Source organism: Aethalodelphis obliquidens, unplaced genomic scaffold, assembly GCF_003676395.1.
Source record: "Aethalodelphis obliquidens isolate GAN/ISIS:26980383/991018 unplaced genomic scaffold, ASM367639v1 scaffold8, whole genome shotgun sequence".
NCBI classification, from domain to species: Eukaryota; Metazoa; Chordata; class Mammalia; order Artiodactyla; family Delphinidae; genus Aethalodelphis; species Aethalodelphis obliquidens.
The window spans coordinates 57215122-57238133 of record NW_020837952.1 but is presented as its reverse complement, the minus strand read 5'-3'; the positions used below and the strand labels follow the sequence as shown (position 1 = coordinate 57238133).

At 42.6% G+C, this 23012-nt stretch overlaps 1 protein-coding gene across 1 annotated transcript in view; it reads right to left on the bottom strand.

Moving 5' to 3' along the window:
- Positions 1-19905, bottom strand: part of EP300 (EP300 lysine acetyltransferase) — a 74534-nt gene extending 54629 nt beyond the window's left edge. The window contains exon 1 of the mRNA XM_027107767.1: positions 18578-19905. Within this exon, the coding sequence (XP_026963568.1) occupies positions 18578-18671 (94 nt within the window). The 5' untranslated portion in view covers positions 18672-19905. The remainder of the gene's footprint in view (positions 1-18577) is intronic.
- Between the last annotated feature and the right edge of the window lie 3107 nt (positions 19906-23012).

Genomic DNA, 23012 nt, shown 5'->3' with positions numbered 1-23012 from the left:
AAGATGATCAAATATAAAAGCAATTAAAAAAAATAGAAAAATGGAGATAGAACTGAGAGGTTATTAACAAGATCAGAATTTGGTTCCTTGAAAAGAGTAATAAAAGATAAACTTCTGGGAAAGTTAAGGAAAAAAGACAATAAAAAGAGAAAGTGGTCCTACTAATCAATTTCACACAAAAAAACTGAAGAAAGAAAAATGAATAAATTCCTCATAAAATACTCAATAGGGCTTCCCTGGTGGCACAGTGGTTGAGAGTCTGCCTGCCGATGCAGGGGACACGGTTTCATGCCCCGGTCCGGGAAGATCCCACATGCTGCGGAGTGGCTGGGCCCGTGAGCCATGGCCACTGAGCCTGCGCATCGGGAGAGGCCACAACAATGAGAGGCCCGCGTACCGCAAAAATAAAAAATAAAATAAAATACTCAATAAACTTCAATTAAAAAGAAATTATATAGGATAAGTGTCCTAGCTTCTCCAACAAATCAATGGCATAAAAGGGGGAAGGAAAAAAAAAAGAGAGAGAATGAGAGAAGCTGTTATCATTCAACAACCAAACATACCTCGTTTGGATCCTGATTCAAACTAACTGGAAATACATTTTAAGAGAATCAGGATAATACAGACTGAATAGTGGGTAATATTAAGAAATTATTAATTTTGTTAGGTATGACAATAGCATAGTTAAGTTAAAATAAGTCCTAAGAGACATATATTTAAGTATTTCTACTGAAATGACAAGTCCGGGATTTGCTTTTAAAAACTCCAGCAGAAAAAAAAAGGGTGTGTGGGGGGGTGGTGGACAAAATGATCAGTAACTTGTAGTGATAGGCACATAAGAGTTCTTTCTACTGTTCTACTAAATTGAATTATCTCATTTAAAAAACTTTAAAAGGAGACAGAGAAAACCTGAATAATCCTATTACTATTAAAGACTTATTGGTTAATTTTTCCCATTAAGACCAGAACTAGATATTTTTACAGGCATGTCCTACTGAACTTTCAAGGAAAAGACAATTCAAGCTTATACAAACACTTCTAGAAAATAGAAATACTCTGAAAACCACATATGGCCAGTAAAAGAAAAAGAAGTCATGAACACAGAAGCAAGAATCCTTTAAAAAAAAAAAAAAGAGAGAGAGAGAAAAGAAAAAAAAGAAAGAAAAAAAACCGAAGAGCAAATCAAGTTTATCAGTGTTTTATAGATGTAATATCATGATCGAGTTGGGATCATCTCAGGAATCCAGAAGGAGGGTTTAGCATATTCACTGTAGTAACAAAGGAGAAAGAAAACATTATATCTATCTCAATGACTATAATAAAAGCACTGGCTAAAAGTCAATACCCAATCACAATTTTTTTTTTTTTTTTTTGTGGCTGCATTGGGTCTTCGTTGCTGCACATGGACTTTCTCTATTCTCTAGTTGGAGTGACCAGGGGCTACCCTTCCTTGTGGTGCACAGGTTTCTCACTGTGGTGGCTTCTTCTTGCTGTGGAGCACAGGCTCTAGGCACGTGGGCTGCTTCAGTAGTTGTGGCACACAGTCCCTAGAACAGGGGTGCTTCAGTAGTTGCGGCCACAGGCTTAGTTGCTCCGTGGCTGCAACTACTGAGCCTGCGCTCTCGAGCCTGAGAGCCGCAACTACTGAGCCCGTGCTCCACAACAAGAGAAGCCACAATGATAAGAAGTCTGTGCACTGCAATGAAGAGTAGCCCCTGGTCACTCCAACTAGAGAAAGTCCATGCGCAGCAACGAAGACCCAATGCAGCCAAAAAGAAATTAATTAATAAAAAAAAAACTGATGGGAAGAAGGATATATGTATATGTATAACTGAATCACTTTGCTGTACACCTGAAACTAACACAACAGTGTAAATCAACTATACTCCAATATAAAATAAAAATTAAAACAAACAAAAAAAAATGATGGGGCTTCCCTGGTGGCGCAGTGGTTGAGAGTCCACCTGCTGATGCAGGGGACACGCGTTTGTGCCTCGGTCCGGGAAGATCCCACATGCCGCGGAGCGGCTGGGCCCATGAGCCATGGCCGCTGAGCCTGTGCGTCTGGAGCCTGTGCTCCGCAACAGGAGAGGCCACAACAGTGAGAGGCCCGCGTCCCAACAACAACAAAAAATGATGGGAACTTCCTTAAACTGATAAAAAGGTCTCTTCCAAAACCTAAAAACTGACAGCAAATATGGATAATGGACCAACATTAAAAGTAGCCTCTTTAGCATCGAAACAAGACAAAGATACCCATAACAACCACTTCTATTCAGTGTGAACTGGAGTCTCTAGCCAAAGAAATAATATAAGAAACACTCATGAGTCAAGATTGAAAAGGAAGAAACACAACTTATTGTATGCAAATGATATAACTGTCAACATGGAAAACCCAAGGCAAAGAAGTAGAAATAGTGAGAGGGTAGCCAGGTGATTGAACATACCACAAATACAGACAAATTAAATTGCACTTCTATACATGAGCAAAAAATGATTAGAAATAAGTTTTAAAAACACAATAGGGGAAAAAAGATCTGACAACGTTATTAGAAAATATGTGTAAACTGTGAAACTAAAGACCACCTAAACAGGACTTCCCTGGTGGTGCAATGGTTAAGAATCTGCCTGCCAATGCAGGGGACAGGGGTTCGAGCCCTGGTCCAGGAAGATCCCACAGGCCGCAGAGCAACTAAGCCCGCGTGCCTAGACCCCGTGCTCTGCAACAGAAGAAACCACCGCAATGATAAACCCACGTACCAAAACAAAGAGCAGCCCCTGTTCACCACAGCTAGAGAAAGCCTGCGTGCAGCAATGAAGACCCAAAGCAGTCAAAAAAAGACCACCTAAATAAATAAAATAACATCACAAAATCACAAGTGTCTGGATACAAACCCTCAATGTTATATAAAGACTTCAATGCTTCCCCAATATTGATCTAGATTCAATGCAATGCCAATCAAAATTCTAACAGTTTGGACTTCCCTGGTGGTGCAGTGGTTATTCATCCCCCTGCCAATGCAGGCGACAAGGGTTCGATCCCTGGTCCGGGAAGATCCCACATGCTGTGGAGCAACTAAGCCTGTGCACCACAACTACTGAGCCTGCATTCTAGAGCCTGCGAGCTACAACTACTGAGCCTGCATGTCTAGAGCCCGGGCTCCGCAACAAGAGAAGCCACTGCAATGAGAAGCCTGCGCACCGCAACAAAGAGTCACCCCCACTTGCCTCAACTAGAGAAAGCCCGCGTGCAGCAACGAAGACCCAACATGGCAATCAATCAATCAATAAATTCTAACAGTTTTTCAAAGAACCAGACAAGATGATTCTAAAGAACCTAGTTTCCACCTCTGTGTAACAGGAAAAGTACCCACTTCACAGGTTATTTGTGAGAATTCAATGAGTTAATATAAGTAATTGGAACAGTGCCTGGCATATATTAAGCACTATGGAAATGTTACCTCTATTATTATTTAGTGGAATCATCACTCTATTAGGAGATAAGACTAGCTCATAATAATAAGAACAAATTTTTTTCAGGCACTCTCAATGTGTCAGGCATTGTCTCTGTGGCTCCTCAATAACTGTATTATTCTCATTAATCCTCTAACAACTTCAGAAGTAGTTAACAGCCACATATATAGAGTCCATTGAGGAAAAATCAACTTCAGTAATACCAAAGTCTTACTCCAGGCTCTAGTCTTGAGGACTTTAATTTAACCTGTACTACAGCCAAATCTGCTGCACTTGGTTGTTGTTTCATGTTTATTATGCAAAACATTTAACATCTCATTACAAGGTTAGGCTCCATTATGAAGCAGACAGGAAGGCTGGCATTGGTAGACCTTGACAATAAAGGTTATAGGGTTGTTTTTTAATGGCAATTCTGTATTTTCAACAGACTTAATTGTAGTGTCCACTACAAAAGATCCACTCAGGTTTCAACTCAAAGACAGATTCAAATACTATTTCCTAAGATGGCTCACTTTGTTACAACCTCAACTATGCACTTTGTATCTTCTATCTTTTGTTATAGCTAAGTATTTGTGTGCACCTTACTTCTTTAGCAAATCATAAGTATTTGAAAGATAAGGGTCTCATTTAACAGATATTTACATTTCCCATAGCACCTAGCACATGCTCAAGGAGTAAATTTGATAATAAACATTTCCAGCAATTCTGCAATTGCATACTATAATTATTTTTATCTGATTGGCAGTTCACAAATCTATAAAAGTTCTCTTAACCTTTCCTTAAAACTTGTAATTTTCAATGACTATATTAATTAGATTTGGAAGATTATATAAAAAAATCATATATACTTTGACCCATGATTAAGCAGACCTTATTATTTCATTTGATATCACTGACTGTCATTATCACTCCTAAGCTGTTATGATTGTGCCTCAAAGTTCTGGACATTTACGATTCCTAAATGCCATCAGCCATCACTGGTATCTAACCTGGCACAGCTCAAAGGGTCCAAGTACCTGGATTTACACCCAATTCTACAAGCTGACTTCATTTACCAGTTACTTTCCAAATGTGAGCTCATGTTACTTCTTCTATCAGAAGGCAGTAAAACTTATTCTACTTCCTTCATGGAGTTGTTTTAAGAACCAATGAGATGGGTCTTAAATATTTTAATAGATTCTAAAGCATATAAATTATGCATCTATAAAAAATGTGTAAATTTATTAACCCCCTTTTTAAAAGTTATATACACCAGGTGGGACAGAGCAAAGGATCCTTTAGGATCATCTAGTAGTGTTTATTTGGAAACACAGACAGAATAAAAAGCAGAACCATATTGGGTGAGGAGGAATTGGGAGAATGAAGATGGATTTTCCTCAGGCTTCTTAGAACACTGCCCCTCCCAGGGAGGGCCCAAGTTTGAAAATTACTGATTCTCTCATATTATAGATGCAGTAACTGATGCATCACTAGCTTCCCTAAGATTGTACTATTTTGTTATTGAGTATGGACTCTATTATAAAGTCCCTGGATCCCAGCAGAATATTCTTTCTATGTAAGTAAGCAAACAGACTTCATTTTTAGCAGCTGTTTTAGATTATTCAACATTATGAGAACTATAACTTTTCTAAACATTTTTAAACTGAGAAAACCATTTTTTAAACAAAATTTAAGTATTTCCAGACTAAGAAAAACTACTCGAACTGTAAATAATCAATTCTATACTGGTAGGATAAGAGTACTAAAGCTCAAAAACCTAATATGTGGATTTTATTTTAGCCATCAAATTTCCAATCTTTCCCCATTAGGTCCTTCTGCAAGGGGCTTCCCAGAAAAAAACCTGGCCGCAAGCTCACGAGCAGCATATTGGAAAAAGGCTACTAAAAATAAGACACTATGTATTTAACCAGTTTGTCATAAATAGCAAATAAAACCCAATGGACTAAAACTAGTAGAAAAGCAAGTCTCAAATTAAAAGCAATATGTATGAAGATGCAAGGGAAAAATAATTAGAAATTTAAATGTCATAATTCAAACAAATCCTACTGAACAGTGGGTTTTAGTACTGACCAGCCTCAATCCACCCCTCTTACTAAGCTCCTCAGGTTCTTCCTTTTTGTTCAAGGAAAGGGAAAAAATAAAGGTTCAAATAAATCACCTTCTCAGGCCCCCATCTCAACTTGCTCTTCATAGGGATTAGTTCAGATCAGTTGAATAAAATTTACGTGTTCAACAAATAAAAGAAGCAACCTAGAGGGTCCTACACATAATAGCTTGGGATTTTTACTGTAGAGAGAAAATTGATCTACTAAAGAATTTTAAGCAGAAATATGATATGAACAAATCTGCATTTATTAGAGTCCACTGAAACAAGCAAGATGAAGAATAAATTGGACAGACAAATCTAGAGTCAGGGAGACTGGTGAGGAGGCTGCTGCTAAAGAGGCATCAAAGAGGCCAATCAAAAGACTCTCTGACTAGGGCTTCCCTGGTGGCACAGTGGTTGAGAGTCCGCCTGCCGATGCAGGGGACATGGGTTCGTGCCTCAGTCCGGGAAGATCCCACATGCCGCAGAGCGGCTGGGCCCGTGAGCCATGGCCGCTGAGCCTGCATGTCCGGAGCCTGTGCTCCGCAATGGGAGAGGCCACAACAGTGAGAGGCCCGCGTACCGCAAAAAAAAAAAAAAAAAAGACTCTCTGACTAGAGTTAGGGAGTTAAGGAGAGAAAAAAAGAATGACTCCTAAGTTTCTGGCTTGGATAACCTAAGAGTACAGTTATCCATATGGGCAATCAGAGGAATACATGGCAATGTGAGAGAGAAATGTGGAGCTTAAGTCACCATCAGACATTAAAGGGACCACTGGAAATGCCAGTATTTAAGGGACATGATCTTTTTTTTTTTTTTTTAAGGGACATGATCTTAACCTGCAAAGGATGCTAAAATTCAACATTCCCCAGCCCATCCACCAGGAATCCTGGAAATCAGTTTCCAAAAGGAAATGTTAGTGGTGTTCCATGCTCGGCAGAAAATTCACTAAATATAGGTAATAGGAGATATTTAGTAAACTAGGTAACAACAAAAGCCAGACTGCAATGGACTGAGAAGTAGGAAGTAGAAAGTAAATGACAGCGAGTACTTCTTCTAGATATTAAGGTGAGTTCTTACATATTTGATTTGCTGACCCCCCCTTTCTCTTTGATTAGACATTTACAAATCTGAAATGTATCCCATTACTTTTAAACTATCCTATGACAAACATTTCAAGACAGTATCAGAAACAACTTGAAATGAACAAACTCACACTATCTCCAGTAAGACATTTCCTGCTTACTTTCTAAAATATCAACTAATTAACATCATCGGCAGGCTACTTCTACCAGATAGTTTATTGACAAATTCCCATATATGGTTCCCAGATGCTCAAATACAAAATGACTTTGAGTAAAATGTTTCTTCGGGACTTCCCTGGTCCAGTGGTTAAGACTCTGCTCCTACTGCAGAGGGGGCGCAGGTTTGATCCCTGGTCAGGAAACTAAGCTCCTGCATGCAGTGCAGAGCAGCCAAAAAAAGAAAAAAAAAGGAAAGTTTCTTCATCTGAGTGTACATTCAGTCCAAACACGGTGACATGAAATGTGACTGACAGGACAGAATTAAATCTGATTTGAAAAGTTTAGCATAATACATTAGGTTTATCCAATGAACTGTGTATTAGAAATGTGATAATTTAAACAAAAACGAACTTGGATTGAGCATGTGGGAAACTAGTATTGAGTCAAAACATCCTTTCATTATTACATACTGATTCTGTAGGTCACCCTTGTTGTCTTCTTAGTTCCGTGGTCTTCACAGCAGATTTAGCTATATCATCTCTTGTAAAATAAATACTCAACTCACTTAGCCTTTCCAAAAAAATCAAAAGATCAAGACAATTCCACGATACATGAGAAATTACACAAATGTTCCCCACCATGAAATATGTAAGTGAAGTATAACCTTCAAAATTAGGATTACTAACAATATAATCCCAAATACTGCACTGAGTATAAACAAAAGATTTTAAAAAGTTACAAACTAGGATGCAGAACTGAAATAATTTTGGCTCAAAATCTAATTCTAGGGCTTCCCTGGTGGCGCAGTGGTTGAGAGTCCGCCTGCTGATGCAGGGGACACGGGTTCGTGCCGTGGTCTGGGAAGATCCCACATGCCACGGAGCGGCTGGGCCTGTGAGCCATGGCCGCTGAGCCTGTGCGTCCGGAGCCTGTGCTCCGCAACAGGAGAGGCCACAACAGTGAGAGGCCCGCGTACCGCCAAAAAAAAAAAAATCTAATTCTACTGCATAACAGTACCTCTTTCAGTTACAAATTTTTTTCCCATTTAGAAGGCTCAAACATTATTTGCTGAATAAACAGGCTTATTTTTGTACTTCAGGTAAGCGGAATTCAAATAAAAACTCAGTTGGGTTTTAAACTGTGTACATTAAGCAAAATACCCATACGAATTATTCTAAAACTAGTCAATTCTCAAGTATCTGCTTAAAAGACAGAATTCACCCATCAACTCTCCTCCTTTCAGTTAGTTTTCTCTGTGGCATTAAAAATGCTTTTTAAAAAATGAACATTCCAGATCTCAAAACCTTTCTTTCATCCCAGTGGTGAGACCAGAGGACGAGTAGGAACTAGACAAGTGAAGAGTGGAAAAAACGAGGACAGGTGAACAACTCAAGCTGAGCCACAGCAATTGAAGTAATTCAAAGGAGGGGGAGCCAGGTGAGGGATGAGGTGGGCAGAGATCTGAGATTTAAAAAACTAAGGATTAGAGATGAAAGTCAAATCTACAGAACTCTAATAATTCTTAAAACAGTTTGGCTAGACATGAAAACTATCAATCTCACAAGATCTCTCCTTATTGGTTTAGGGCACTGCTACTCTTACATTAACTCAGCTGTTTTGGGTGCTTAACAAAGTATGACGTTTTAAAACACCGTGGCCTTTAAAATGAGGCGATTTTGTAAATTTCATGAACTTACCAGGTTAAAATAACCATCCTAACTTTCATCCAGTACTTTATTTCAGAAATGGTATTTAATACTCCGTAGATGAAGCAGAATTAACCTAATCATAAAAAAACCACCTATCAAGGAAGTAAAGGTACATAAACACTTAAAACTACAATACTGAATTTGAAGGACACTACGAAAATGTAACGAGGGCTTCCCTGGTGGCACAGTGGTTAAGAATCCACCTGCCAATGCAAGGGACACGGGTTCGAGCCCTGGTCCGGGAAGATCCCACATGCCACGGAGCAACTAAGCCCATGTGCCACAACTACTGAGCCTGCACTCTAGAGCCCACGAGCCACAGCTACTGAAGCCCGTGCACCTAGAGCCCGTGCTCCGCAACAAGAGAAGCCACCACAATGAGAAGCCCGCGCACCGCAACGAAGAGTAGCCCCCACTCGCTGCAACTAGAGAAAAGCCTGCGCGCAGCAACGAAGACCCAACGCAGCCAAAAAAACCAAAACCAAAAAACAACTGGTAACAACCTGTGGGTTATATACAAATTTGATCGAAGATGATAATCAATATTAAGTTTCACAGGATCACATAGCTATGCATGTTGGCAGCTGGTGAACTGTGAAAGCTAATAGAGCCAAAGGGCAAAAGTACAGGTTAATTTTCAAAATATGCATTTTAAAAAATTAATTAATTGGTTGATTTTTGGCTGTGTTGGGTCTTCGTTGCTGCACGCGGGCTTTCTCTAGTTGTGGCAGCGGGGGCTACTCTTCGTTGCGGCGAGCAGACTTCTCATTGCAGTGGCTTCTTTTTGTTGTGGAACACAGGCTCTAGGCGTGTGGGCTTCAGCTAGTTGTGACTCATGGGCTCTAGAGAGCAGGCTCAGTAGTTGTGGCGCACGGGCTTAGTTGCTCCGCAGCATGTGGGATCTTCCCGGGCCAGGCTCGAACCCGTGTCCCCTGCATTGGCAAGCAGATTCTTAACCACCGCGCCACCGGAGAAGCCCGAGTATAGTAACATTTTGAGAGAAGCTTTGCAGTGAGGGTTGGATTTGTTTGCCTAATTGGGGTTTGCTCCAAGGGAATGCCTATAGGGGATCCTAGATGGTGAAACTATCATACCATTTCTGAAAAAAAAAGAAAAAGTCTCCTAGAAATTGTATATCTGTAAAGAGAAAGGGGAGCGTGACTTTTAAAAAAAATCTGCTACATTTTCTACATGCATGACAACTGGTAAACAAAACTTGGATCTTAAGAAAATAAACAGTTCACTTTGTTAACTACAATTTACCAAAAACTTCAAAGACAAATGATAAGTGCATTTCAAGAGATAAATGACAAACCCTAAGTCTTCCTGCCATTAGGTTCCCTCCCTGCTACTGATCCTGTGCAGTGTCACTAGCATTACTCTTTCCCTGACCATGTCACTCTTCTCATAAAATTTTTATCCAGATGGTGAGATGAATGTCAAATTCCTTAGCATATTTGTCTTTCCATATTAGGACCCTAACATCCTTTTCCATCTGTCTCCCATGAAAACATTCCACCGTATGGTCTGTTCCAGTCACATAAAAACCACTTGTATTTGTTCCACCTGAAATACCACTCCAACTTTCCCTACTTTTTTTGTCTTGGCTGCACCGCATGGCTTGCGGAATCTTAGTTCCCAAGGAGGGACTGAACCCGGGCCCTCGGCAGTTAAAGTTCTAACCACTGGACCACCAGGTAATTCCCAACTTCTAAGAAAAGGTAGGTCATGCTCTCCTACCCCCATTTTAATATACATTTTCTATATGAAGTTTTCCCCCAATACTCCAAACCCATCCTGTCAGAAATAATCCCTATCCTCTGCCTTTATCTAAAACATTTAAAACTTAGCAGAGTAGGGCTTCCCTGGTGGCGCAGTGGTTGAGAGTCTGCCTGCTGATGCAGGGGACACGGGTTCGTGCCCCGGTCCGGGAAGATCCCACGTGCCACGGAGCGGCTAGGCCCGTGAGCCATGGCCGCTGAGCCTGCACGTCCGGAGCCTGTGCTCCGCAACAGGAGAGGCCACAACAGTGAGAGGCCCTCGTACCACAAAAAAACAAACAAACAAAAACCAACAAAAAACCTTATCAGAGTATAACTCATGGGAAAACTGTGTGGATACGTGTACTACCAACTCCACCAGATCCTAAAGGCTTTGAGAGCAGAAACTGCACCTTGATTCATCTTTACATTCCAAATACCTAAAACTTGGTGGGTAGTCAATGTTTCTTGGCTCGAATGAAAGGTGCTCCAAATGAAAATAGTGACTACCCAATTCAGGAGAATCACACAACTTCAAAATATGCAAATTTAACTCATCACAACCCCCCCCCATCCATATCCATACATAAACACTTCTCTAAGTATTGAATAAATGACATCCTCACCAATTCTGCTACCCAAGCTTGAAACTTGGGAATTACCCTTGATTCCTCTATGGCAATATTCTGACACTAATTAATTAATCCCCAAGTTCTGCTGACCACCCATGTTCTCTCAAACCTTTTCACTTCTTTCCGTGTACTAATCCAGGCCACCCTCATCACAGCTGGAATTCTGAAACAGTCATCTCACTGGTCTCCCTGCCTATTTTCCCCTGTTCCTTTCCAAACCATTCCTCGCTTTAGTCAATCATCTAAGGTACAATTCTGTCCATCCATTTAAAAGAGCTAAAAAAATCTAAACTCCAATAAGCAGTAACTCCAATAAATCCTGCAAGATTGGCCCCTTGCTCACCTCTACAGTTATATTTCTTGCTATCCCCCAGATAGACGAAATTTACAGATTCCATGACAGACCATCTCTTGTTTTCAACCTGGGCTCACTCTTAGAAACCCTTTATCCTTCAAATTCCAAGATCAGACACCAATTTCCTCAAAAAAAGCCACTAGAGCAACAGTAACTACAGGTTAGGTACCCGTTTCTCCCACTGTACACCGTGCAAATACAACACTGTACATTGTACATATACAACACTGGTCACATCAGACTTGAATGTCGTTCTTTCCCCTTATCTACAAACCCCAGGAAGGAAGGGCCCACGTCTTTCTGGATCACCAGAGTATTCCCTGTTTTGAGTTGAAATGCCGGGCATACAGAAAACGTTGGTCCAATACAGGACTTTGGTCCAATACAGAACAACTGGCAGCTTGTCAACTCTTTTAAACTAGTATTTTTCAAATTGTGAGTCACAAGCCATAGTGGGTCATGAAATCAATATAGTGAGTCACAACCACCACTTTTTTTTTTTTTTTTGCAGTACGCGGGCCTCTCACTGCTGTGGCCTCTCCTGTTGCGGAGCACAGGCTCCGGACGGGCAGGCTCAGCAGCCATGGCTCACGGACCCAGTCGCTCCGCGGCACGTGGGATCTTCCTGGACCGGGGCACGAACCCGCGTCCCCTACATCGGCAGACGGACTCTCAACCACTGCACCACCAGGGAAGCCCACGACCACCACTTTTTAAAACATGAAATGCAATAGAAAATATCAGAGTATATTATAAGTAGTAAGGCTAGGTAGGATAAATATTGTTTGCTCACTTCCTGAGACAGGGTCTCTGGTTCTCCATGTAAAATGTAGTTCTTACTTGGGTGTGGTCAAAAAATATTGAAAAGCTCTGCATTGCCCCTTCTACTTTTCTTCCTCCTCCTTTAAGAAAGTCTTCTTTTAAGACCCAGATAATGCACTTCCCTGGTGGCACAGTGGTTAAGAATCCGCCTGCCAATGCAGGGGACACGGGTTCTAGCCCTGGTCCGGGAAGATTCCACATGCTGCGGAGCAACTAAGCCTGGGCTGAGCCTGCACTCTAGAGCCCGCAACCCACAACTACTGAGCCCGCATGCCACAACTACTGAAGCCCGCGCCTAGAGCCCGAGCTCTGCAACAAGATAAGCCACTGCAACGAAAAGCCTGCACAACGCAACGAACAGCAGCCCACACTCGCCACAACTAGAGAAAGCCCGCGCACAGCAACGAAGACCCAACACAGCCAAAAATAAATAAAATGATTAAAAAAAGACCCAGATAAATAAAAAATAATGCTCAACCACATGATTCTTTAGAAAAAAGCCATTCTTACCTTGATCATTTCCAATAAGAACAATCTTATTTCTCATTATGCCTTAAATATTTATGTTCATTTCAATTACTTACATATACAAGATTCCCCTATGTGACAATATATATACTTTTATTTTAACCTCTGCTGCCATATTCTTATACTCTCAAAAAACTTAATCTTTGAATAGATGATGTATACGCTAACTCTGCACCTTAAAAGTAAGGCTCTGTAAGCCTTACTTTTCAGACCACTCTCAACTTCACACATTTTGTTTTCTCTTTACCCAATCTATCTGTATACCCATTAAAAAAATCCAGCACTGCTTTTTTGGGATATATTTAGCAGTAAAGTTAAAAACAGTTAACACTTAATGAAAACATACTATGCTGCAGCAAACACTGTCCTAAGTATTTGACAAAGAGAATTCTCATTTACTATTCCTTACCACAATCCTACAAGGTGGGTACTACAGGTGAGGAAGTTGAGACAGAGAGATTAAGTAACTGGCCCAAGGCTCACAGGTAATAAAGGCAGGTCTGGGATTTTAACTCTACTAGTCTGACTCCAAAACAAATTCTCTCACCACTCACTTTTTTCCAGCAGTTTAAATTTTATACTCTCTCTCAACTAAATTACTCCTAATTGCCTTTTGGGGCATTTATTTAAAAAGATCTACATCTAGGGACCTCCCTGGCGGTCCAGTGGTTGAGGCTTCACCTTCCAATGCAGGGGGTGCAGGTTTGATCCCTGGTCAGGGAGTTAGGATCCCCCATGCCTCGTGGCCAAAGAGCCAAAACATAGAACAGAAGCAATGCTGTAACAAATTCAATAAAGACTTTAAAAATGGTCCACGGGCTTCCCTGGTGGTGCAGTGGGTAAGAATCTGCCTGCCAATGCAGGGGACACGAGTTCGATTCCTGATCCGGGAAGATCCCACATGCCGCAGAGCAACTAAGCCTGTGTGCCACAACTACCGAGCCCGTGTGCCACAACTACTGAAGCCTGAGCGCCTAGAGCCCATGCTCTGTGACAAGAGAAGCCACCGCAATGAGAAGCCCACGCACCGCCATGAAGAGCAGCCCCCACTCGCAGCAACTAGAGAAAGCCTGCGCGCAACAACAGAGATCCAACGCAGCCAAAAATAAATAAATAAAATTAAAAAATAAAAATGGTCCACATCAAAAAAATCTTAAAAAAGAAAACAAAAAGATCTACATCTAAAAACAAATGATATCCAAATTGTTCAGAAGAGGCTTAAAACCTCAATGTTTATTCTCTTAAACATTTTTTGAGACCTGAGCAATAAAATATTTTACCATTAAAATTTCAGAAGAAAATTACCATCCATTTCATGAAAAAAAATCATCTGCAAAAGCCAATGTTTTAAATATTTTACACGTGGCATAATTTAAGTTTCAACTTGCCCATCAATTTCTCTAATGCTTGCCACACTAAAAAAAATTCAACTTCAGAAATTCTCTAAAGAGGGACCCTAAAATTTCAAAAACACACAAAACAAGTTGTCTTATTTTTCCATTAATTGTTGGGTGTAAGAACTGGCAGAATAACTCTTGAATTGTTTTTGTAAATATACCAGGAAGAAGCATTTTACACTTCCACTTGTATCTGCAACATTCTTCCTACTCGTTTTCTTTCTTATTTACCACTTAATGTCCTTACAAAAACACCACAAGGCACTAATTTTCAACTTCTCGTTTTACCCCCCCCCCCACTTTATAGAATAGACTAAGGAAAAGGTAGAAAGCAAAGTAAAACAGAGAAAACAATGTCGCAACCAAGGCAGAAACCTTTTCCTCCCTCCCCATCATCCAATCACTGGACATGCGAATACATTTCTTACCTCTGTAACAGAATATGAACTCCAGCTGAAAAAGGGAACCCTTGTTGTAACACATACAAGATTTACAACGTAACAAGTCACCTTAACTTACTATCCACCACAGATAGCTTTCTTGAAGCCCTATAAATGAACTTACAAAGCCTTGAGAGTAAGCAACTGCCAGAGTTCGAGACACTTAGTAAAACGTTTTGCAATTTAGCAGAGAGGTCGGCAATACCTCGCTGGACCAAAGAGCAGTAACTCAAAAACTTCAGAAGCAGAACTCTCATGTAAACGCTGATGCCCGAAAAATAAAATTAAAACACAGTATCACAGGTTTAAGAGCTAACAAAGAAATGATCTCCAAAAAAAAATATTCTAGTTACATGACAAACCACTAAGACACAATGGTGTTGAGAAAGTAAAACTGACATTTAAAAAAATCCTTGCCAATGGAATATCACTCAGCCATAAAAAGAAACGAAACTGAGATATTTGTAGTGAGGTGGATGGACCTAGAGTCTGTCATACAGAGTGAAGTAAGTCAGAAAGAAAAAATACTATATGCTAACACATATACATGGAATCTAAAAAAAAAGGTTCTGGAAGTGTAAAACATAGCTAGTGGGAAGCAGCTGTACTGCACAGGGAGATCAGCTCGGTGCTTTGTGACCACCTAGAGGGGTTGGATAGGGAGGGAGACGCAAGAGGGAGGATATATGGGGATATATGTATACATATAGCTGATTCACTTTGTTATACAGCAAAAACTAACACAACATTGTAAAGCAATTATACTCCAATAAAGATGTTAAAAAAAAATTCCTGTCACAAAAAAATCTATTGTGTACACTAATCTAGGGGTCAAAATGCAGATGTATCTGCCCTGTGCCTTCAAAATGAAAACGGGCATAAAATCCAAGCCAATTTTGACACATGGGTACACAGCAGGGCCACAAAACCATACCAAGACCAGAAGAATCTTTTACCCTACTAAATATGCCAGATCCTAATGCCGACACGCCTCTTTCCAGAGTCTGTTCTTTCAGCCCATACAGCATCAAGTGTTCACAAAGCAGTGACAAAACATGTCCTGTGAGCAATGAAGGCAATATATCATCCTCATCATTCCATCACACAGGTGATTATCAGAAACAGGTTCAAGAAATATTTGAAGGACAATGTATTAACTATTCTGGTCAATAATTTTACCAAAAAATTTTTGCAAATGGTTTTTATGATGGAGTGGTAATGGAGGTGTTAGGACAGGAAGGCATTTGATTCCTCAAACAGTTTTGATCTAACCATGCCAAGTTAAATAGTATTTTCAATGTATCAAGTGCAAAGATTGAAACAGGAACATAAAAATACAAAAGTGGTAAGTCTTTCTCCCCATTCTAACATGTAAAACTTAAATGTAATTCAAATTATTTTTATCAACCTAGAAAATTTTTAGAAGAATCTTTGAAAATTAAATAAGTCATTTTTATTCTGCATCAGTGGATAACCTTAGAAAATCAAATTTTGGGATTTAAGTACTAATTTGTTTTGTAACACTTCAGTTTAGCATGTCGACCCAACTGGGTTCCAATTTTCTTTCCTATAAAACTGGAACATGCAAACACTCTTGGCAGGTACACTTACACTACTAAAACTGCAAGCCTCAATCATTTAAAAAAAGTTTCTGGAGTCTAGAATTTTGGGATAATTTTGAACAGTTCTAAATAAAATTAATCAAGTACGAAGGAATAATTTACATTCACATTTACAAAATATGCGGCAACTCAGAAGTAAAAATGTAGAAATTACAAGTTTAAAATGTAATGTTTTAAAAAATGAAGAGTCTCTGTTAAAAGTTGACTGCAAACTTATACTACACAGTGCTAGATGCAAATAAAAATAAAATAAAAATCAAATAAAAAATAAAAATCAAAATGTAATGGTGCCCAACTTGAAGTTCACAGGGGGACAGTATATTCTTAACACTCATTTCTCCCCTTCCCCCATCAAAAAATCCAAACTGGTTAGCATTAAAAATTGGATACCAAAGAATTCCTGGAGTAGAATCTTAAGGGGGGTGGGGGCAGAAAAATCAACCTACACTACAAAATTTAGAGAAAGATAAACTCTTAGGACTAAGACTGAATTAATCTCAGTGCTGAGGGTTTTATATTATAAAAACCCACTTGATACATTTAGCACTGTTACAATGATTCAAAGCTATTTCAAGTAGCAAAACAGTTCCTGTGCATTAGTCAGGTGAGACAGCACCAAAATGAGTTAAAGTTACCAAATACACAGATCAAATATGGAGACTGCAGCAGTGCACCTGAACAGAGATATCTGAACAAGAGAGCACAGCCTCCCTTTCAGACCTTGCATTACTCTAAGACTAAACTGTTCAAATCAGGAGTCATCAAAACAGTACAAGTAAAAAGTTTTCTCTACAATATTCCCAGTCACTGGCTAACTCAAATGTAAAATCCATTACCATATTACACAAAAACTAAAGAAACAAAACAAAAATCTACAGGTGAAAAATGTGTCTAAACGTGATCTAAAAGTCCTACCAAGTGACATTTTAGTAAGTACAAAGGAATACAATACTCCATATGGGTATGAATTCTGAGGAAAAAACACAGGTTTTAAAAAAAATCCCTGAAGACTACAGAAACTTCAAGGAATGAGGACAGATCAAAGTTCATGTACTGCCAACGTTACAAGCCTGAAGCAGAGGAACTCTGCAAAAATCCTCAATCTTTGCAGGTTACCTTAAACTCACGATACATCTTTCTTATAAAAGCAAAGAATCCAAAGCATTTGCCATATCCTTACGTTTTTCACCCACAGAAACGAGCCTACTTAGAACCACGCTTCTTTAGAAGTTCTCTACAAACTCAAAGGGTACATTTAACTCCATTATGCACTCTCACTGGCAGATGGAGGAATGACGTTGAGCCTGTTTTCTCAGGGAGTTAAAGAGATGCTCCGTAGTAAGGGGGAACATCTTGTAGACTGTCAGATGGCCAGCCATTCTTCATCTTCATTACCCTGGCACCTCAAACAACTAAGACAGCAAAAGAGAAGGTCGGTGGCCATCAGGATAGCATCAAACTAACTGTAAGAAGGGAATGATGGAAAGAAGTCTCCCCGAATTTCTCTTGACAAAAGGGCTAGTCCACAAATGAGCGAAGTAAAAAATTTGAAGCGCTTTTTAAAACTAAAATCTGGATCTCCACATATGTTTAAAGTGTAAAAAAGACAAAACACACAAATACAAAACCTACTGCACATTTAAAATTCTTGTATTATCAGTTCATGTTTGCAGTTCATGATTGGGACTCTTTCAACTTTTAATCTTGATTTCCAAGTGCATAACTCCATAAAATCTGTTAGCCCCCCATCCAGCCCTCCCCAAAGAGAAAGTAACTGCAAACTGCAAAGAAAATGCCTCTGTCCTCTCTCCCAACCTAAAAACCCCAGAGTTTCAGACGTTTTGGTCTGGCACCAAAGAAATGAGATGGAAAATGAACAGCGCTCCATATTGATTTTTAAAGCAAATGGGGGTGTGGGGGGTCGGCAAAAAAGCTGGGAATGGTAGATAAAATAATTCATACCAAATTTCGGGTTTGACGTTTAACTTCACGTCAAACCTGAAATCCTGGATCACACACACACAAATAAATAAAACCAAGATTTTTTTATATCCTCATCCTCAACAGAAAATCTCATGTAAAGAGAAATTCTTGAAGAGTAGAAAGCAGAGGAAACGGGACAAGTACGATCAGGAAGAAAGGATTCACGATTCCTCATTTATCAACAACAGAAAAAGTAAAATTGCAAAAAAGGCCCTTACACTCAAATGCACTGGCATTTCCAAAATTAAACTGAATGGGAACAACAATAAAGGCCATTTCTGCAGCACCACTCAATACCTCTAATTCCAGAACACATAGCGATATGACATAGTATTGCAATAAATGTATTAAGAAGGAAAGAAAATGGTTGGGCTACTGGACGCCTTCGACCAGTTCATTCAAACACCTTTAAAATCAATCAAGAGGCAGAGAACTAGGAAGAGAGAGAAAGAAAATATGGACGAATAAAGCTGCGAGGAGAAAAGATTAAGGAGGAGGTGGAAGGCCAGGGTTCCCAAGACTAACCTGTGCCATCGCTGGCGGACGCCGAGAGGGCCGGAGATGAGAGTTTAGGCCGCTTGGCTGAAGGCGGCCCCGGTTCCACCACATTCTCGGCCATTTTTAATTCTTTCGGAGATACGGGCGAGGAAAACGAGAATCCCCGGGAAATCTCTTCTTCAGGCCTGGGTCCCCGCCCGGATCCCTGGGGTGGGCTTGGGGGGCTCCGCCGGCCCCCGAAGGGGGTGGGGGAAGTTCCTTTTTCTCTTCGCCGGATCGCGGTGGCTGAAGAGGGATGCGGGCTCGATAGAAAAGGTAGGGGCAAGTGCGAGGGGCCGGGCCTGAGCCCAAGCCCGGAGGAGGGCACAGGCACACAAATGCGCCGAGCGCGTCCGCTGCGGCGAATCCCCGAGAACTCGCGGCTCTAGAGGCGCAGTCCCCGGCCCGCCACGGCCGGCCCCTGCCCAGCCGAGGTCTCTCGGAGCTCCGCCGCCGCCATCAGCTTCTTCCTCCTCGGCGCTGTCCTCCTCCTTCTCATCGCCACAAGGAGGCGGGGGCGAAAAGGGGGGAGAGGAGGAGGCGACGAGAGACACTCACCTCCTCCCGGTGCCCCCTCCCGGACCTGAGCCCCCACCCTCCGAACCCTCCTCTTGCCGCCGCGCTCCGCGCCGCCGCCGCACCGGCCACTAATGGCCGCAGAGAGCTCGCCCGAGCCGAGAGCCAGGCTGGCGCCGCCGCCTCACATCGCGCGGCGGGCGGCGGAGGCGCGGCGAGGACGCCGGGCGCGGAGCTCGCCGGCGCAGAGGGCCGAGGGGGCCGGGCCGAGCAGCGCCGCCAGCCCGCGCCGACGCCGAGGCCACCGAGGAGGCCCCGCTCTGGCGGGCAGCGCAGGCGGCTTCCTCTCGCGCCGCGCTCTCCTCCTTCGCCCTCCCTCCCGCGGAAAATAAATAAATACGGCCGCCGCTACGGCCCCCACCCCCGGCGGCCAGATGCCGGGAGCGCCCGCCCCCCGGGGCTCCGCTCGGGGCCGCCCTCGGCGGCGGGCGAAGGCGCCGCGGGGCGCGGGCTTATGTAATGGTCCCCCCTAGGCGTCGACGCCGGCCCGGCTCCCGGGCCGCGGTGGGGGTGTGTGCCGGCGGGAGGGGGCTGGGGGTCGCCTCAACCCGTGCGCCCCGGGCCCCCTGCCACTGTCTCGGCCCCTGCCGCCTCTCGCCGTCCCGGCTCTCCTCCGAACTCTCGCTCCCGCAGTTCGCACTCAGCCCGGCACCCCGCTTGCCCACTCTCGCCCGCTCCCTCTCGCCCTCTCTCCCCCCGAGCCTAGCACACAAACAAGATGGCGGCTGTTGTTTCTTCCCTCTGCCGAATCCTCCTTACAGGCTAGCGGTAGCAGCGGCGGCCGGAAATGAGCCAAGGGGGGGGGGTGAAAAAAAGGGGAGGGGTTGGGCCTCCAGAGGGAGGTGGCAGTGGGCGGGGCCTGGGCCCGAGCCGCTCTCACAATGGGGGAAGAGGACCCGGGGGCGGGGCCGGCTCCAATCACGGGATCCGCCCAAGGCCCCAACGCGGTTGGCGCTTCCGCAAACTCCCCCGGCGTCACCCGGTGGCTCCCTTTAAAGGGGAGGATTTGAAGGGGGGGGTCAGGGGCGGGCTCGGTATCTATTTTCAGTCGGTGGACACTTACGGGGGACTGTGTCTGGGTTGGGTCTCTGCGTAGGAGATCGGTGGGAACTGGGGGTGACGGGGCTGGCAGCTACTCGGGGAGGACGACAAGTCGCCGCACAGGTGGCCGAATGGGAACGCCATGGGGATGGCCCTGCGCCCCGGGCCCTTTGGCGGCCTGACTTCCGAAGCCGGTTGAATTTACCAGGCAGGGGAAACCCCGCCGCCCGGTATTCCAGGCCAGAGACAGTGCGTTCCTCTCCATCGCTTTCCCAAAGGGAAGGGCTCACATCCAAAAATCACACCAATTACGAGTTGTTTCCTTTTTCTCTTAATTTTAGTTTTTTGACAATGGACATATATTATTTTGATAACCAGGAAACAAAAATCACAGCAGTGGGAAGATGTTTTAATACCAGATCTAAATTCATTTCTTCCCCACCGTGTATCCACATTACCCCTACCAGTTAGCAGTCTCACCAAAGGAGCCTTGAATTATTTTGTGAACCACATCCAGGACCTGATGACATTTTAGGGTGTTCCTTTTAACCCACTCTCAGACCAGCTTAAAGAAAGACCATGTTTAGGCAGTGCCTTAAAGATAACGTAATTAGGGGAAAAAAGCAAAAACATACTATGCTAAAGGTAATGTAAGGATGGAAAAAAGCAAAAATGTAACGATGAAGGAAAATGCTTGAATATAAATAAAATGTGGTGTGTGTGATAACAGTTTTGCAGAGGAGGGCCTTGCCAGCATTCTTTCACATTCCTACAGGTTACAGGATTCCTCTGTGTTTGGCCTTGGGTAAATTGGTGGCAAGATCTCCCCAAGGAAACCCCCAAACCAGTATCTATGGAGATAGTTAAAAGCTTTTAAACATATTTCAAATCTTATGGTCCTTAGGTGATGTATGCTTGTCGTCCAGGATACTTTGATTTTTGTTGATTTTGTTTATTGCCTTTTAAATGAATGAATAGGAGAATAAATAAAAACCTAGGAGTGAAAATCTTAATGAAGCAACTCGGGTTGCCAGCAAGGATGAATTCTGTCCTGTGATTTCAGGCCTAATTTACCCCAAACTTTAGTGGAAAACCAGGCAAATTGAAAAGGACAGTACCGACTAACCTTAAAGTTGTTACAGGATGGATTCACCATGTTGGGCTAAGGTCAGAACTGGCCTTCAGGAATGATTCAATTATCTTTAATAGTTTATACCCACAGTCACAGTCAAGAGGACAGAGGAAAGAAATGTGGACAACACCTGGAAATTTTGCCTGTAATTTCCTCGTGGGAGGTGGCTCATCTGATTTTTTGACCTTTGGGAAAAGATTTGCCTAGTTTTGCAGAGGATGCAGCTTGAGGCTAAACAGCATTCAAACAGCCCTGGCCCATCTAGCCCCAAATACTGTGGGACTAGTTATAGGAAACTTATCAAGGAAGATCTGAGGAACATCTCATGAGAAAATTCTGCAGAGAGGAGTCAGGGGCCATGGATCTGCCCGGAAGGGAAGGCTCTGCCTGCTGTGAATGGGGAATTCTGAAGCATGGCACTCCTGCTTTACCCTGAGTTTGACACTGAAGTCAATCCTATTGGGAGTAGCTGGAGGAATGTTGTCAACACAAAAGGCAATCAAGGTGAAACTGCAGATGTTTTCAAAAACACAGAATTGAATCTTCAGCTTGGATTATATCTAGCCTAATCAAATGAAAATTTAATCAATTGTGGAGTGCTACGTGTAGGTGAAGAGAGCATTCAGAACGGTGCGGTGGCTGGGTGGTGGGAGAGAGTGGGGAAGGGAGACACACCAGACAGTAGAGCCTGGCAGGTGAGAAGTCAGCCAGGACTGGGTTTAAATTCCGGTTCTGTCACTTGGCAGCTGTGTGACTTGGCTCCTCATTGGGAAAATGGATTTTTTTCTTTTTTTTTTTTTTTGAAAATGGATTTCTTGATTAGACCTACTTTACTGCTGTGAAGACTAAACAGGATAATTCATGAATAATGCTTAACACAGTGCCTGGCATACAGTAAGTACACAATACACCTTAGTTGTTTCTGGTCATTCCTTCTAAAAGGGAAAAGGTCTTACCTAACTCAGAGAGTTGCTAGGAGAATGAAAATGAGATCACTGCATGTAAAGTGATTAGCAGTGCCCAGAGCCTGGCGATTGCTCCTGGGCTACCACACTGGCCTCTCCATAGTCAGAAGGAAACGTCTCACAGGTCGTCCAACTCCTTTAAGTCATTCTCTGTTCACCTCGAAACATCTAATCACTAATCCAGCTTCCCAGGTACCCTGATTGCCAAAAGGAGACCCCTAGAGAGTGGCACAAGAATAGGAGAAGAATGGTATTACCCCAGGGTGAATCCATCAGTTGCGTCTGGTCGAGATGCTACCCATATGACCCACTGGTACGATAGCCTTAGTTCATCCCTGCCCGCTTTCCCCAGGATCTATACCTCTTGTTTTGTGTTTCTTATTCCTATGTCCCTCTATTTGTCCAGCTGGATATCTGGGGACCATCCATGAATCCACATAGTCCTCCCTATTCCTTCTTCCTCACACCCAGTCAAGTCCTGTGGATTCTACTTCCTGAACTATCTTCCAAATCAAGGATGTTGAACCATGTGCAAGTATTGCCTATTCACAAAAATTAAAAAAAAAAAAAATACTCTTGCTCTTCCCTGGTGGTGCAGTGGTTAAGAATCTGCCTACCAATGCAGGGGACACAGGTTTGAGCCCTGGTCCAGGAAGATTCCACATGCTGCAGAGCAACTAAGCCCATACGCCACAACTACTGAGCCTGC